General features: G+C 41.9%; 1 protein-coding gene and 1 long non-coding RNA gene across 5 annotated transcripts; one reads left to right on the forward strand and one right to left on the reverse strand.

The window, feature by feature from the left end:
• The first annotated feature begins 7,470 nt into the window (after positions 1-7,470).
• On the forward strand, positions 7,471-10,385 carry LOC144712048 (uncharacterized). Its single transcript, XM_078586225.1, has 2 exons — positions 7,471-7,757; positions 7,923-10,385. The coding sequence occupies exon 2, from the start codon at positions 7,940-7,942 to the stop codon at positions 10,196-10,198; it is 2,259 nt and encodes a 752-aa protein (XP_078442351.1). The 5' UTR covers positions 7,471-7,757; positions 7,923-7,939; the 3' UTR covers positions 10,199-10,385.
• Positions 10,386-11,500: 1,115 nt separating this feature from the next.
• On the reverse strand, positions 11,501-15,410 carry LOC144712057 (uncharacterized). 4 transcript variants are annotated; one of them, XR_013583724.1, is made up of 7 exons: positions 15,205-15,409; positions 15,070-15,121; positions 14,815-14,991; positions 13,758-13,842; positions 12,109-12,366; positions 11,920-11,991; positions 11,501-11,755 (listed from the first exon to the last, which is right to left on the reverse strand). It is a non-coding gene; the product is annotated as an uncharacterized LOC144712057 (long non-coding RNA). The 4 variants fall into 4 exon arrangements; XR_013583722.1 differs by having other exon boundaries at positions 14,815-14,971; positions 15,205-15,407; XR_013583719.1 differs by having other exon boundaries at positions 14,815-15,121; positions 15,205-15,410.
• Positions 15,411-18,383: the final 2,973 nt, after the last annotated feature.

Genomic DNA, 18,383 nt, shown 5'->3' on the forward strand with positions numbered 1-18,383 from the left:
CTCGAGTCCTAGAGCAATTTTCAAGCAGTTTTTTAGCATTCTTTGGAGAGAAAATTTGTTTCTAAAATCAATAAAAGTCCATAGAACTTGGAATCATGGTTTTTGGTGCAGAGTATTTCAAGATTCATAGAAAAGAAGGCTGGGATCCAAACTTTGCATGTCCTCAACCCTGTGATAAGTTAATAATTTTTAGCATATTTTTAATACTTATTTTGATCTTTTGTTCAACAAATGAATTGTTTCTAAAATCTAGAAAAAACCAAATAAATTTGAATAGAATCATTTGGTTGAGTTTTAAAAGAGTTACAAGGGTTTGAAGTTGGACACAGAGGAATCGAGTAGTAAAATAAGGACGTTGAAAGATTGATCTATGAAGATTTCTCTGATTTTTTTTAATACTTTGTGTGAGATAAAGTTGTACAAAATTGTGTTACAAAACCATTCCAGGTAGAATCATTGCATTTGGTGCAGGATTGAAAAAGCTATTGGAATTTTAAGCATCAAAGGTCAAACTCGAATCGAGAATTTTATCCAAAGAAAATCGTGGAGGAGAAAAAGGATTGAAGAAAGAACAACCAAAAACAAGGAGGTATTAAAGAAGGGAAGTCATAGTTATATTTAGGAATCTTTATCTCTGAATTAATAAAATCTTGACATAAAAGTTTCCTTGTTGAAATACTTAAAATTGATCATTGTCTTGAATACTTTTTTGAGAAGCCATAAATACTAAGTGATGTTGAGGAGAATACATTATTCATAAATATACTATTATTGCTATATATTTCTGATCACTGAGGTTAAGGCTTTGGGGGCCATAAGAAGAAGTAGATTAAGCAATGTCATTCCGTGGAAGCCTTTGAGGGTTGAGGACGACAAAGCTTCATTGACTTTTTCTTTTTTCATGGTATCATTGTTCAGCCCTATTTCCAAGTGATTTGCTTTGGGGCCACTTGATTAGGGCACATCATCACCTCGGGATGGATACCCCCAAACAGCATTAAGGATTAGCCTAAGATGTCTAAAAAAAATAACTGTGTTTCCCATTTCCCCTACCTCATTTATTAAGTAGAAAAATCCTAGGCTAGTTAAAATAAAAATAAAATATAAATAGAGAACCTAATCCACCCCCATCCTCTTAGGTTGTTCCTTGGATTTCCACCCCTCAACTTATCTACATTGTGCCCCACGGTCAGAGGGTAGAGTTGACTTAGAAAGCTGGTCATCTAGGTTATCCACTGAAAATGTTGTATAGATAAAAACATATGAAATTTCAAATGGCATAAAATTTGGGGCAATTAGAAATCTCTGCACTATGCATGGCCATCTCTACCTTAAGGTGCATAATCTTTGACAGGATGGTTGTATGGTTTGGGACAGTTTTCATCCTCTATCTGCATACCTTTTTTGGGTTTGTTTAAAACTGTCCCATCCCATAACCATCCTGTTCAGAAACATTCATAAACTTTCCCATCTGGGAACCATCCTGCCTTTGATATCTTAGTACCATCCAGTATCTGGAATGAAAAACGATAGAACTTCATGAAACCATCACTTGTGAATCATGACTTCTGATTGAGAAACTTATGGGCTATCTTTAAGGAACAACTAGTTATTAGTCCTATCTCACAACTTGTTCTTTCTCTGGATTTAGGTAATGCCACAGTCACTGCAAGTCACTTAGATCTGATCTAGAGAACTTGCAAATTTAATTTCCTGACGTGACAATTTTTCCAAGTCAGATCGCATTTTTTAAATGTGATTCAAGATGTTTTATATATTGTATAGAATTTTCTTCTATGATTTCTTGTTATGTAGTATTTTGAGTATGTGGACTCCATTTGATTTTGGCATTTACATAGTTTTTCTTATTCTATTATTTTGAGTCATGAATTAAATCATCTCCTCTCAGTCTCTCTCCTCCAATCTTTCTCTCTGTCTGATATCGGAGATTCATGTCGTCTCTCCCTCTTATTAATTCTCTCAAAAAAAATATTTATCTTTCTCTGTCATCTCTCTTTATTTTCTCTCCCACAGAGATCTATGATTTCCTTTGTTTTACCTTAAAATCGCAATCTTCTCTCTTGATGTCTCTTATTTCTTCCATCTCATTCAACCCATCTTTCTATCTCTTGATCCCCTATCTATGTTCTCATTTACTCTTCCCAACTCTCTCCCTCTTGCTATATGAAATCTTATTCTCCACATTCCTCCGTACCGCCTCATTCATACTATATTTCTGCTTCATTCTCTCTATCTCTTCCTCCTGCCCTCTCATAATGTCTCTGATTTAATCTCCATTTGTCTACGTTCTTTATTTATGTCTCTTATTGCTTCTCCTATCTTCTCCCATCTCATTTGTCATGTTTCTGATTCCTTCACCCTAACGCTCTATATACCTATTAATCATAAATGACATGCAGCTTTGATTGTGATTTCCTATACTTTGTGTTTATTAACATTGAAATGACAATAAATGCATGTTACTAAGACCTAAAATGATCTATTGCATTTTTTGAATAACTTTAGGTTTTCTTGATTATATGATATTTTAACACAAATGATGATATTAATTTAAAATTATAGTATGTTTTATAAGCTGTAAAATATATATTTAGATTTATTCAAACATTTCTGGGGTTTATTATATTTTTAGAATTAAATTATGATTCCTCCCTCTTTGCGGTATTTCTATGGATATTTATTGCACTAATACATTAAGAAAACAAGTTTATTAGTCAAAAGATTTTTTTTATTTAATTAAATATTTTAAGTGTTTAATATATTTTCTAAATTTATGATTTTTTCCAATTTTTTGGTATTTTCACTGAATTTTATGTCATTAAACGTAGAAATCAAATAGAATAGTTTTATATCGCACAAAATATCATGATGTTGTTTAAATAAAGTATGAGCATAATGAGGATTCCTTTGGATGAGAATAATATCATGAGGATTCTTTTGGATGAGACCATTGGATTCCCATGGCAGCCGCTGTTACCTGCAGAAGGGAACGGAGAAAATAGTTCTCATAGAGGACAACATCATGAGAAATAAATATGTTCCCCAATGTATAGGAGAAGGCATCTATAGCTGACATTCATAGAGACATAACCCAATAAAAAAGACTTCATGGGTGCCTAAACATCGGAAGAGACGAATATCTTTCAGCAGGCCGATATTTTTAGCGAGTTTATTTCATAGTTTTTTCATTGGGGTACCTGTCCATGACACCGTGCATTGTGTGGTTTCAAGTTTATGTTTGGTCAGTCATCTACTATTGTCGTTAGCAAGTGAGGCTTCAGAACAAAACATAAGTGTGACTGAACTTTATAACAAAATAAATGTAATACATTGTGTCATAAAAGAATACTACAAAAAAGATATGCATGATATCTCTATACCGCAAACATACTTTTCCTGTATAAAATAATGATCATGAACCTCCAGGAGCATATGTATATCATCCTTAACAATGACCTTGTCAATTAAATATTACACTTCCAGTGTAAGGAAGACGACGAAATCAAACTCATTCAGCTAATCAAAATGAGAACAAAGGAGATATCACTTCAGGAAAGCAAAAAAGTCAAAAATCAACCAAATTTAACTTCTGGAAGCGAGTGCATAACATCCTCAACAATGAAAAATCAAATATTACACTTCCAGTGAAAGAAAGACTACGAAATCAAACTTGTTCAGCTCATCAAAAATAGAACAAAGCAAATAACACTCCAGAAAAGTAAAAAAAAAAGACAAAAAATAAAAGAAAAATAACCTCCAGAAGTGCGTGGATATCAACCTGTACAAAACCGTCCCAATCCAACATTACACTTTCAGTGAAAGGAAGACAACAAAATCCAGAATTCGACATCACGCCAGACCACCATTAATTTACTTAACCACTACTAGTACTATGGCGAATATTATTATATCCTTTTATTTTGGTTTTCTCACTTAGATTGATCGGTTATACAGTTGATGACATGGTTTCTATAGATCACATAGACGGCATCCATGGGATTTATTATTGAAAGGGTATATATCCAGTTCGGTTTATGGTACTCTAAGATAGTTGAAATTGGAACCCTCTTGGCATCTACAAGAAATTTTACCAATAATTCCTACCCCAACTAGAAGATAGTTATGAACGCTTGAAGGAGGGCAAGTCACCTGCTTGTCTCTAATCAATATGTTCTTACATTTAGCAAATTCATGACCTAAACTCTAAAAAATTATAATAATGATGAGATAGGGATTAAAACATACAAATATCTATATATGTATCATTCGCCAGTGGGATTTCTGCATCCGATAAGGGGCTGGCAATGGTGATTACCCACAGAATATTGATGCATCTATCTTTACAAATTTGTCCTGCAATTGTAAACCAACAATTCTTGTCCTTCACTTACCGCCCCTCATCTAAGGCCTCATGATGGGATGAGTTTTTCGTCTCAGATCGAAAAAACCATCCCATCCACTCGTCCAGGATGAATTTGTGTCCCATTTTTCATTCCGTCCACGTCCCTGAGCTAGATCTTGAACTCGGATGAAACAAGCGAGAGAAAATAAAGAAGAAAAAGAAAGAAGGGAGAAGAAGAAGAAAGGAGACACCAAGACAAGCTTGAATTAGATAGTTGTATTCATCAGTACAATTACATTGGTTGGTAATTATAATATGAAATGATACTAAATATAGAAATTGTATGTTTTAATCATAGCCTTTATAACTGGTATAACGGCTATATTAAAACAAAATTTAAACGTTGGATGGACTCTCATTGGGAGACACTTAGTCAGATTCTCTGAGTCAGACTCTCATTCTCTCAGTCTCTCACTCTCTCTTTGGCCTGTCAGAAACAGTAACTATTTTTCCCTCTCTGGACCGCCCGTCCTAGATAGCCTATAGTTGACTACCCTAATCCTGTATCTCTCTGTCTCTGTACTCTCTATTCTCCAGTCTCAACTCTCAAGTCTCAACCTACAGTCTGTACTGTTTTCGACGGCACTAGGCAGACTCGCTGCTCCAGCGCCAGAATCAGCTGAGGAGCATAGGAAGCAGAGTTTTGTTTGGATTGCTAAGTTTTTGGTAAGTTCTTTTTTTATTTTTATTTCAGTTCGTGTTAATTTCCCTCTCTCTCTCTGTCTTATTTTTTATCAATCCCTCCTCTCAGTCGATTTCTAGTTGTATAGTTTGTGAACCTCGCTTTGATCTTTCCTTGGAATCAAAATGATTCAAATCTTTCTTTGAGAGGGAAATCCTGTGGCTGATCGGTTCCTTTTTCTGTGATCATGTCTGGTACTGGAAACTCCATATTGGACTTTGAAATCATCGGCTCCATGTCTAGACTAGCTTGGGTTTTTGCCTCGACTAGCAACTCTCAGCTCCTCCATGGACTGCATCAATTCGTAATTGACCTACCCATGATTCTATGGAGGGTCCAGCAGCATGCCCACTAGTCTCTACTCTCTAGGGCACCCCCCTTTTAGACTTGGCCAAATCTGGGTTAAGTATTTTAAACTGGATCTGGACCGGTCATAACTGTTTCTAAACCAACCTGGAATGGGCAAGCCAACCCAAGGGCCCATCTCCCGCAGCTCTCACATCAGCTGACACAATGTGCTGTCGCCGCCACTGCCACCGATTGCTGGAAAAGTTAAATCGGGTGTTTTATGGATTAAAATTACAAAAATTAAGAACAAATACTTAAAAATATTATTATTGAAATCTAATCATTCCACCCTCTAATTAAATTCTAGAAAATTATCAAAGTACACAATTTATCATTTAAGTCATTTTTAAAAAATTAGTTCTTAAAAATCTATAAAATCCATTAATTCCCTTCTTTTAATACCAAATGAATTCAGTAAAATCATCTAAAATGTTTTTAGTAATTTTTCTTGAGTTTTGTTAAAACTACATCCTGAATTATATAACATCTCAGAAAGTAAGACAAAAGCCCCCAAAATTTTATTTTACATTTTACTATGTTTGTTTTAGTCCAAACCTCAAGATAATTCTGAAATTGAAGTCTTGTCTCCCTATAGATTGCCCTCTATATATTGCAGAGTATTTATCTATATATAATATTTTTTCTTAAGTCCAAGTTAAAACAATGACATAAACCCCTGACATATCAGGTACCATTTGACTTTAAATGCCATTATCACTGGATTCAATGACTGTTAGATTTGTACTGATAGATTTTCAACTGAAGATGGTGTGTTGTGATATGATATATAATTTTTCATTATGTTAATCACAAGTTCAATTATAAATTTGGCACATGAAGACTATTTTAAATCTAACTAGAAGTGATGTGTTTGGACTTTTGATTCATGTCTCAACAAATAAATATCCCATAAATATATTATAAATTAAAATATTTTTAGTATAATAAACTTTGGTAGATGCATAAATTGATACTCTTAAATCAAATTTTTGTACCAGTATCACTCTCCATATGAAACTCTGATGCTTCTATTATTAAGCTAAACTATGATTTCTAGTAAATGAATGATGCTTTTATTTTTTATGTTTTAAAAAATTGGGGTAGAATCTGAAATATGTAATGGTAGTTTTCATGAAAATTAGATGTAATTTTTTATTTAGCTTATCAAAGTATTAATTAGTTTTCAAAATATATTTTAAAATAATAAAAAACATATGAGTAAATACTTAAAATTTTACCATATTGGTCTCTCAGTTTGAGACTTTGATGAAATTAAAAATAATGATAGCACTATTCTCTTGATGATACATATATGAGAATTGTATTTTATGTCATTAATGAAACAACTTTTCAAGTCACAAAATATTTATCTAGGTTCATTTAAATATTTTAACAGATTTATCATATTTTAAAAATGATATTCTGACTTTTCTAGATTTTCTAGTATTTTACGGAATTTTCTGAAGTAAAATCTATAAAGAAAATAGTTTTATATGTTTAAAATATGATTGAATTTAATTAAATATTTGATTAAATTAACTGACTTACTTCCAGGGGTCATCTCCGACAAGGAGGATGTAGTTTTCGTGGTCAACGTAGATGAACTTTCAGTCCGCCCTGTGAGGGTCTCTAGTTGACCCTCGATCCCGAACAAAATTTTTGGCTCCATGTGTGAATTTTGTTCTCTTTGTGCAAATTTTGTTCAGTTTGTGCGAATTGTTCTAATTGTGTAAATTGTTCTCTTTGTGCAAATCTAGTTCGGCCTGTGCGAATTGTTCTAATTGTGTTAATTGTTCTATTCGTGCGAATTTGTGTGAATTGTACAAATTTTGTTCCGATTGTGTAAACTGTTCAAACATCTGTTCTAATTTTCGCACAAAAAAGGAACATAACAACGAACAGACCCCAGTGCAATTCTTTTGTGCAAATTTTTTGTTCGTTATAAACGAACAAAACAAAACGATCATGTCTATCTACACTGAATCCAAACGTTAGACGTGTCGAAATTCATCCCGTCCCATCCCTGTCCACGTACAGGACGATCCCTAACTATACCCCTTCTCTCTCTCTCTCTCTCTCTCTCTCTCTCTCTCTCTCTCTCTCTCTCTCTCTCTCTCTCTCTCATATAAATACAGGACCGGACTGGACCTTGTATCATTATGCATCCACCTCCCCGCCCTTCCCATCACCCGCCCCAAGTGATCATTGTCTCTATTCCGCACTCACAACGCCTCCTCCACCCCCATGCTCCTCTGCCACCCCCGGCACCAGACCGGGACGAAACAAGACCGGATCGAACTTGAGGTACGGAAAACCAGACCGGACCGGGACCTTCAAACCCTACCCCTATCTTCTCTCTCTCTCTCTCTCTCTCTCTCTCTCTCTCTCTCTCTCTCTCTCTCTCTCTCTCTCTCTCTCTCTCTCTCTCATAATACAGTTTATTTTACCGTTTTTTTCTTCTTCGAGGAGGCCCGGGCGGCGCCGCCATGCGCGCGGCCGCCCCATCGACGGCGGACTGGAACCGAGCCATCACGGCGGCGGCCGGCGACCTCCGTCTCGCGACCCATCTCTTCAACGGAATCCCCGAGCCGGACACCGTCTCCTGGAACTCGCTCCTCTCCGCCTACGCCGCCCGCGGCCGCCACGCCGAGGCGCTCCTCCTCTTCCGCCGCATGCGCCGCCGCCAACGCGGCTTCACCGCCACCACGCTCTCCGCCGCGCTCTCCTCCTGCGCGCGCCTCCGCCGCCGCCACCTCGGCCGCCAAATCCACGCCCTCTCCCTCAAAACCCCCGCTTCCTCCTCCTCCCCCTTCGTAACCTCCTCCCTCCTCGCCCTCTACTCCTCCCACGACCTCCCCTCCTCCCTTCAAGCCTTCTCCGAGCTCCCCTTCAAAACTCCGCCCTGCTTCAACGCCCTCCTCTCCGCCCTCCTCGCCGCCCGCCGCCTCCCCGCCGCCCGCCGCCTCTTCGACGAAATGCCTGCCCGCAGCGTGGTGACGTGGACCGCCATGATTGGTGGGCTCCTCCGGGAAGGCCTCTTCGACGACGCCCTCGCCCTCTTCGCCTCCGCCCCTGCCAAGAACTCCGTCACCTGGGGTCTGCTCCTCCGCGGGCTCGCCTCCGGTAACCGGTTCCGCGACGCCGTCCGGGTCCTCGCCGCGGAGCCGGACTGGACACGTGTCGGCGCCGGGGCCGTCGCTGCCGCCCTCGCCGCCTGCTCCCGTCTGAACGACGGCGGCCGCTGCGGCCGGGCCGTCCACGGCCGGTTGATCAAGATCGGCGCCGCGGACAATCCGACGGTCCAGGCCGCTCTGATCTCCTTCTGCTTTTCGGCGGGAGCGGAGGATTTGAATTTGAATTTGAATTTTTTTGGCGGGAAATCGGTCGCCGGCTGCAACGCGCTGATCCGCGGGTACGTCGGCGGCGGGAGAGTGGACGAGGCTTTCGAGATCTTCGACGGGATGGCGGAGAGGGACGGCGCGTCCTTCGTGCTGATGATCGGAGGGTTCTTGAGCAAGAACATGATCGCCGAGGCCGTCGATCTCTTCTCTTCCATGGCGGATCCGACGGTGGAAGCTTGCACGGCGATCGTTCCCGCTCTGATCAAGATCGGAAGAACCGCGGAGGCCATGGATTTGTACCTTCGATTCGATCCGGACGTCGTCCTCTCCACCGCCGTGGTCTCCGCGCTGATGAGCCGAGGATCGGTGGATCTCGCCATGGAGATCTTCGCCGAGATCACAGATCCGAACGCGGTGACAGTTAACGTCGTCCTCTCCGGGCTGATCAAGCACGGGAAGATCGACGAAGCTCGGGATTTCTTCGCCGCGGCGAAGATCAAGGACGAAGGAACGTGGAGCAGGATGATCTCCGGATTGGCGAGGCACGGATTCTTCGGAGAGGCCTTTCACCTGATGAAGAAGATGATGCGGAGCTCCGACGGCGGTAAGCCGGAGGAATCCGCCATCGCTGGTCTGCTCGCCGCCTCCGCCAACGTCTCCGCCGTCGCCGCCGGAGAGCAGATCCACGGATTCGCCGTCAAGCAAGGGCTAGACCGGCGGTTGATCATCACCAACGCGTTGATCGCCATGTACGGCAAGTGCGGGTCGCCGGATCGAGCCAGATCCGCGTTCGACGCCGCCGCGATCCGCGATCTGGTCTCCTGGAACGCGATGATCAACGGATACGCCATCAACGGCCGATCGGCAGAGGCGGTGGAGCAGATGGAGAAGATGGAGTCGTCGGGAACGAAGCCGGACGAGATCACCTTCCTCGCAGCGCTCAGCGCGTGCGTTCATGGCGGACTTGTAGAACAAGCGAAGAGTTACCTCGTGGCCATGGAATCGGAGCACGGGATTCGACCTCGCCTGGAGCACTATTCCTGCCTGGTGGAGCTTCTCTGCAGGCTAGGGCTGGTGGAGGAGGCGATGGAGGTGGTTTCTTCGATGAAGTGCGAGCCGGACGCGGCGGTGTGGAGCTCGCTGCTCGGAGGATGTGCGGGGAATTCCATGGCGGATCTGGCCGAGGGGGCGGCGGAGAAGGTGATGAAGATGGAGCCGAGAGGGCGCGCGCCGTACCTGGCTATGGCTCGGATCTACGCGGGGAGCGGTCGCGAGGGGGAGTTGCGGAGACCGAGGAAGAAGACGAAGGCGCGGCCTGGTCGCAGCTGGATCGAGATCGAAGGGGAGACCGTCTCCTTCTTCGCTGGATCCGGCCATGGCGGAGAGAGAGGAAACGAGGAGTGAACAGGTATTTATAGGATAATTCACGGAATGATGACGGATAAGGGGTGCGAACGGGACGGAGGTAAATGATGACGTTGTCCGTCTTAAACCGTCATCTGAATGTCCCACTAGATCGTCGTCGGGTCCATCTGTGGCATTTTTTGTGGTCTGGCGGTGGGTGTACGGATGACGATGACGGAACAGAGGGCGCACAAGTGTCGTGAAGAGAGGTGATAAAGAAGAGATGGAACTGGGACAGAACTTGTAGACATGGTTGTTCTGTTCTGTTCGTTTAAATCGAATAGAAAATTCGCATAACCGAACAAAAATCGCACAACTGAACAAAATTCGCACAACCGAACAAATGCGAACAAACGAACAAATTCGAACATACAAACAAACGAACAAATTCGAACAAAACAAACAAATTCGAACAAGTGAACAAAATACGCACAGGAAGAACATAATTGTTTGGAAATTGCATAAAATGCTATAAATTGCAAAAAAATGTTATGCATAAAGTATAATTTACTATGAATAATCTAATTTAGTATGACGTTATCTTAATTTACGAATCGCAAGTCATGAAACACCATAATCAGTATAATATTTTCAGTATAAATATAACAGTCATTAAATCTAGTGATAATGGCTTTGGTAGTTCATTTTGGTAATTCATTTCATTTCATTGGGTGACATAACTGAATTCATTCGTTCTAAAAGGGAAGAAATTAATTATTAAATAGATTTTTGAGAATTAATTTCATTAAAATGACATGCATGAAACAGAGTGTACTTCCATAATTTCTAGGACTTGGTTAGAGGGTAGAACGATTAGGTTCCAATAAAATATGTTTAGGTATTTCTACAATAATAATATAACTTTTGTTAAGTTCTCATACGGAAACAAATTCAAGATGCTGTTTTTTAAAACAAACGTTAGTGTTCCCAGTTTTGTCAGGGAAGGGAGAGGGAGAGGGAGAGAGAGTGAAAGAGAGAAGAAGAGGGAGAGCAGGAGGGTGAGTAAGGGAGTGGAAGACAGAGGGAATGAGAGCGATGGTGAGAGTATGGGACAGTGAATTGTAGAAGGAAAGGGATAGGGAGATAGAGAGATGAAGATAAAGGGGGGATTAAAGACAGAGAAAGGGAGGTTTTGATAGATAGAAAGGGGGAATAAGTGACAAAATCAAAGAATTAGAAGGAGAGAGAGAATCGGAGATAGAAAAAGAGAAGCTCAGCGAATGATAGAAGGGGAGAAAGAGATACTTAGGGAGAGAGAAAGATGGAGAAAACTGGAGACAAAGTTAGGAAATGAGAGAAAAGTAGAGAGCAATAACTGTCTTCAAAATAAGTGGGGTACACCATGTCTATTTTGAAGAGTACGACTCATTTTTAAGGAAAATAACTGTCTTTAAAATTGAAGTCCCTCTGCAGACCCAAACCTTCAAAATTCCAGTCAGATTTCTGGCTGGGTATTTTGAGCTGTAGAACTAGCTTTCCGCCTCCTGGCTGAGAATATATTTCGACGATGGTTGAATCCTGAGTAGCGCCCTCAAGCTGATGACGAGCCCTCCTGTTCTGCACATGTAAAGAAAGCAAGATTTGAAGACGGAGTTACGGAATGAGAGGAAAGTGGAGAGTTTAGAGCGAGGAAAAGAGAGAATCAATTAATTTGAGAGATATAAGGAAGCGAGACTCAGAGATGAAGATAAAACCATAGAATGATAGAGAGAGGAAAAAACCAGATGAATCTCGCATTTAGACCACGGGATTCTTCCATCATTGTAGGCAGTATTGTGTGGTGGAGCCCTAATCTGCGTGTTTAAAAAATGAAATAAATTGATATCACACTATCATAGTTTTTGTTCGCGAAGGCAAAGATAAATAATAGAGCTCTCTACACAAGAGAACGAGCTAGGATAGAGTCTTACCCGTCGGTGCATTGAGACGTACGTTAAATGGTCTGTCTTCTTCATCACCGTCTTCGTCCTCATCTGCTCTCAGGTCATCGTTGTTGTACCATGACTTCAGCATCATTAACACCTCAACTCTCTCTGCCGTGAGCCTCGATCGCCGGTAGTTGATTACTCGGCGACCCTCTGAAAATAGTTGCTCACACGCGGCACTCGTTGCTTGAACTGCTAGGAATTCCTTCGCCACCAGTGCTACCGCAGGGTAAGAAAGCTGACCTGTTTTGGGAGTACAATTAGTAAGAAATTCAATGAATGAAGTAGAAGATTTGGAAGACAATCACTAATCCCCCCCCCCCGCCGAATCCCCTAAACATAAGTGTGTTTCCCATGAACATGTGCAATTTTGAACATGAGTATGTCTTTGTTGTCCTTGGTGTGAGGACATTGACGCTGTTCTTCATGTAGGATATGGGAGTGATTCCCTACGCTTTATGCGTTGGGGGGTTAGTTTCTGAAATTTATACATCCAGGCATACGAGGTCTAATAATAATTTCAATAAAAATAAGTATAGTTGGGATAAAAAAGGTTATGCAACGGAAAGGTTAGACTTGGGATTCGAGTGGGGAGCAGATTCAGTTTGAAGATTGGGAATTGGAGGCGGAGAAAGTTATCATAATCCCAATTCGTCGAAGAAAATTAATAATCGGTGAGGTTACAGCAAGGGATGCATATCTAAGTTAATTATGAGTAAACTAATGAACTCCGTATGGCGCATTAGGTGCATTTTGAGATTTTAAACTTGCATAAGCACACGGGATCGTACCAGATGAGACGTTGGACTTTCATGCTGTCATCCATAGTCTTATAAAGACCAATAAGGTATTGCCAAATAAGAGTTTAGGTCAGGTAAAAAATGGCTCTCCAACAATGTCGAGTTCCAGCCAACAAAGACAAGCTCTCCTTGGGATGACCAAAATGCTACCAGATTAAGTTCGCTCCAGATCAAAGTCAGGGAACCGTCTGATTTTGTGTACTCCTTAATCATCACAGGAACCCAATTTTTTTCCAGAACAGTGAGTAGGCCCACGTATGGTGGCCTTCTATGGTCAAAGACTAATTATTCATTATGAAAAAAGCTTAAGCTTGCTTTCATTGGGACAGAAAAGCACGTTACTGCTCCAGACGCTGGATAGAATATCCCGAGGCACTATTTATTTTGATTAAGTGGATGAATAAGGTGATTAAGTTGATAAATAAGGCAATTAAGATCGTGGGAATCGCCAGCTTGTAAGATGATAATTTGAAACTATGGTCATCGAAAGTCTGTTAAAGTATTATTGAAAAGCTGCTGAGCGTGTTTACTCAGAAACACATGTGGGAGTTTATTGTTAATCAGAAGACAAGATAAATTTATCAAAGATGACTAAAAGATGAACATCAGCTGTAAAAAATGGACAAAACGGACGCATTAATTGAATGTGTAAAGTTCCTACATGGACTGGAAAATCGTTTTAAAGAATCAATAATTAAAAGGAAAGACGAGATATCTAAACCCAGAAAGATGAAGATAATTAAATTCATCGATTAATAAGGATTAATCTGTCAAACAGGATTTTTTTGTTTTAATGAAACTTAGATTACGATGAAGCGTAGACTGTCTGCTTACCATCACTCAACTGGGCCTGTTGTTCCGTAGCTTGGCACCTTACTTTCAGCTCCGTATTTTCGGACGTCAAATTTTGTGTGTCTCTCTGGGAACAGGTCAAAAGTTCCGGTAAGAATTTCTATACTATATGACAAAAACATTCATAAATCATGCGATTGAGGTGCATCTCAACTTAACTCAAATGGAATTTCCAAGCCCTTAACTCTGAATCTAGTCATCAAGTTTCAAGATACCTTTAAGTTGATTAGTATTTCTTTTTTTTTTTCAATCACCTATCCCAACCGATCTCCATAAAAGGCGGTGATAGATTATGGGCACGAATGTAGTTCAAAAAAAAAAAAGAAAATATTATGGGCACGGAGCCTACTATAGTGCAGAGATGGGGACGGGACAAAAAATCGTCCCGTCCAAGGGTTAGGACAAAAATCCGTTCGGGGAACCACCAGATGTGACGGTTTTCGTCCCGCGGGAAGAAAAAACCATCCATCCGAACGTCTCTAACGATGGACGGACGAAATGATGTCAGAGTCAACTTGCAAGTCAAAGCTGCATTTTTTGAAAATATGGTCCTCATGAAAACTATTGGAAGTATAGGATACGTTTGTCTCCAAATTCATCTAATCGGATTCACAACGATTGGATGTATCCCATTCCAATTCGGAGTAGACATCTATCATGTTCAAAAGCAATATAAAACAGATATTGTTTGCATAAAAAGACCAATGTGCCTAAAGTTTTTGCATAATGCCACACAAAACTAGCCCAAAAATTCCCGAAGAAATGCTTCAGGCGTCAGTGAATTTCATGAAGCAATTGATTCAATTATTCATCTTTTGGATCACAATCTTTAATTTCTCTTTGCCCGCCTCTCATTCGGGGAAAAGGAGAAAAATGTCGACGCTAAGGGAAAATTTCAGAAATTCCGTCGAAAGAAGAAATGATTGATTCTAGTGAGAAAAAAGCCCATCCAGATTTTGTGCAACGATGAAGTAAATAAAACGAACATGGACGGCATATGTCAACAGGAAAAATTTTATATTTGCGAGGGAAATAGAACCTCTTTGCACGTTTTGGATCGAGGGCAGCCAGCTCGGCCAGCTTCTCAGGCGGCATAGCCTTCTTGGCTTCTCCAGCCTCGCCAATGCTGCATCCCGACCGATTGGGGGTGGATCGGTTAGCGAGCGGGCACTTAAAGCAGTAGGCGGATGAGAAGTCTCCGGATTTAGAGAACGAGCTAGTTAGGCCCCCTTAGCAACAACAACTTCAAACAGAAGCTTCTAAGAAAGAGGCAGAAATCTAACAAATGACTCACAGGAACGGCAGAGGAAGTCGAATTTCCTAGAGAATAATCACCGCAGTTCCAACTTCCAAGCAAATGCATCGATTCAAAAAGCTAAAACGAGACATACAAGATAGATTTTTCCTGCAATCAAAAGGGCGAGGATACCTTAAAATGTCGGGAAGCTCCGTGAGAGAGCAGAGAGCAGAGAGAGGCGAGACTAGAGAGTAGAGAGAACGAGAGAGAGAGAGACTCGAGAGTAGACATGGTCGATCTGTTCTGTTCGTTTGAAACCAACACAAAATTTGAACAAAAGAACCGCACAGCCCTTGTTCTTTGTTCTGTTCTTTTTCTTTTTCAAAAACGAACAAAATTCGCACATTCGCACAAAATTAGACTAAAATTCGCACAAAGCGAACAAAAGAACAGATGACGGGTCTGTTCGATGTTCTGTTCGAATTCGTTTTTGTTCAGTTCGGAAAACCGAACAGAACGAACAATTCGCACAAATTCGCACCAAAAGAACAGAACGACCATGTCTACTCGAGAGAGCTTTCTACAGGCTGTCACCGAGTTAGAGGCGAATTAGATGCGTGTCTACAGGCCGTCGTCGAGACTCGAGAGAACGAGAAAATGAGGTAGAATGGGGGAGGGAAAGCGGGAAGCATTCCTTCTAAGTTCTAACTTCTAAGTTTGTTAATTTGTATAAAATACTTGAGAAAAAAATTAGCACAAATTGAACAAAGCGAACCGCACACGGGTGTGTGCGAAGTTCTGTTCGTTTCCAGATTTGTTCTGTTCAGAAATCCGAACAGAACTAACAATTCACTCAAGTTCGCACCAAACGAACAGAACAACCATGTCTAGACAGAAGACAGAAAGAGAGAGAGAGAGAGAAATTGCTCAAGAAGACGGGAAAGAAATAGTAAAGATCGTTGTTATTCCGTTCATTGAAATGATACATGTTGGTTTCTATTTATAATACTTAGGTAATCTCTACTACTACTAATAGGAATTAGTGTACCCTTCTGGACGCTGATTGGCTGACAAGAGAGTGAGAGAGAAGAGAGAGAGTGAGAGAGAAGAGGGGGCCTGCGTATCCTTCCCGCTCTGCGTATCCTTCCCATTCTCCGATACTGAATTTTGCGCCAGTTTACTTTTTCTTTCTCTTCTTCTAAGATGCCCTAGAGGCACTCGAATAACAACAATGACCTAGCGTTCTTCACATACGATGAGAAGAGGAAGCTGGGGTACGACACACAGAAGGAACGACTCGGCAAAGACTCGATCAAGCCCTTCGATGTGTGCGGCCTCTGCCTGAAGCCCTTCGTCTCCCCTCTATGCTGCCCCAAGGGACACGTCTTCTGCAAGGAGTGCATCCTCGAATGCCTCCCCGCTCAGAAAAAAGACATCCACCGGTATAACGCCCTCTATTAATCGATTTCTTCCCTTCCCTAATTGGGTCAATTATGTCTTTCTCTCACGAATTTCATGGTCTGATTTAATTTTTTTGGTCATGTTTTTCTACATCTCAAAATTGGTCTCTTTATATATGCCGATCTCTACATTTTTCTTTGGTCATCGAAATTTAGTTCCTTCTTATTTATCATCTTAGAGGCTTTTATGATTTTTCCCCAATTTCGTCCTACTATTTTACTCCTTCTAGGCTATTGATCTCTTTATATCTCTCTCTCACTTTCTCTCTATTTCTCTCCAGATTTTTAATGGATCTTCAAAGCTTTTTTTCTTTAATGGGAGTTCTGGTTTTCTTCTAATTTCTCTATCTGACTTTCTCTCTCTCTTTCTATTTTTCTTTCTACGTCTTCATCTCTATCTATACTTTGATGGATATTCAAAATTTCCATCTTTTCTTTCTCTAACTTCTACAAATAAAAACCCTCTTATTAATCTTATTAATCTAAAAAAAACTTCTATTGGGTTTCTACTTTACCCTGCTCCTTCCTGCTTTTTAACTCCATATTTTCCCATTGATCTCTCTCTCTCTATCTTCCTGCTGATTGTCCATATCCTCTCTCCCTCTTGCTCTTTTCTCCGAGTCATATTCTCTCTCTCTCTCTCTCTCTCTCTCTCTCTCTCTCTCTCTCTCTCTCTCTCTCTCTCTCTCTCTCTCTCTCTCTCTCTCTCTCTCTCTCTCTCCCTCTCTCTCTCTCTCTCTCTCTCTCTCTCTCTCTCTCTCTCTCTCTCTCTCTCTCCCTCTCTCCCTCCCTCTCTCTCTCTCTCTCTTTCCCTCCCTCTCTCTCTCTTGAGTTCATGATTTTTCCTCTTTTATCCCTCCTTATTTTCCTTTCCCATTTGCTATCGATCTATCCATACCCTTCCATTTCCTTCTCTCTCTCTAACTCTGTCACCCTATCTCTCCCTATCTGTCTGATGCAGGATGATGGGACTAACTCAGGCAGGATGACTAACTCGACTAGGGTGGATAAATCAGACCATAGTACACAATCCAATTCGAGAATTAAATCCAGTGTAAATACTGATGGTGCAGCCCCTTTCCTCGCTCGAAGGGGGAAGTACTGTCTTACAACCACAGCGGTGAAAACAGAGCAACACGATCAATAATATTCAACTATTCGCTTGAAGATATAAAACGCATAACTAATCCGACGGTGGTGTACGGACACTCGGTAAATACTAGATGAAGAACACTCGACACCACAAAGTGTACAAGTACCTCAGCACTAGATAGTGCGAGATGATGTTGCGGAAATTCTCGAAGCGTTGTGGACAAGCATGAGATGGGCGGCTGGGCGAGCACGTGAAGGTGGGAGTGGATGGACGTGATGGCTTGTGCGGGCGGCCTGCTTGTGTAGATGGTCTGCGTCGCGAGCGACCGGCAAGGGCGAGCGGCTTGCTTGCACGCGGGCGGCCTGCTTGAGCGGGTGGCCTGCCTGCAGGCGGGCGGCTTGCGCAGCAGACGGCTTGCGTGGGTGGCCGGTCTGCGCGACGGGTGGCCTGCCTGGGCAGGCGGCTTGCGCGCAGTGGCATGGCGAGCGGCCTGCCTGTGGGCGGGCAGCCTGCTTGCAGGCGGGCGGCCTGCTTGCGGGCGGGCGGCCTGCCTGCGGGCGGGCGGCCTACGTGGGCGGGTGGTCTGCGCAGCAGGCGACGTGCACAGGCAGGTGGCCTATGCGCGGTGGCGTGGTGGGCGGCTGCGTGGGCGAGCGGCCTGCCTGTGGTGGCGTGACGTGCAGAGGTTTCCCCCCCTGGCGGCGGCGGCGGATCGAAAGGGAAGAAGATTAGGGCAAATTTCTCAAGAAGAAAACTTCAACTCTTGAAATAAAGTTCACCAAGTACTTCTTGCAACATTGGCCTATGTATAGGCCTTG

This window comes from Wolffia australiana, chromosome 1 (genome assembly GCF_029677425.1).
Source record: "Wolffia australiana isolate 7733 chromosome 1, ASM2967742v1".
Classification (NCBI taxonomy): domain Eukaryota; kingdom Viridiplantae; phylum Streptophyta; class Magnoliopsida; order Alismatales; family Araceae; genus Wolffia; species Wolffia australiana.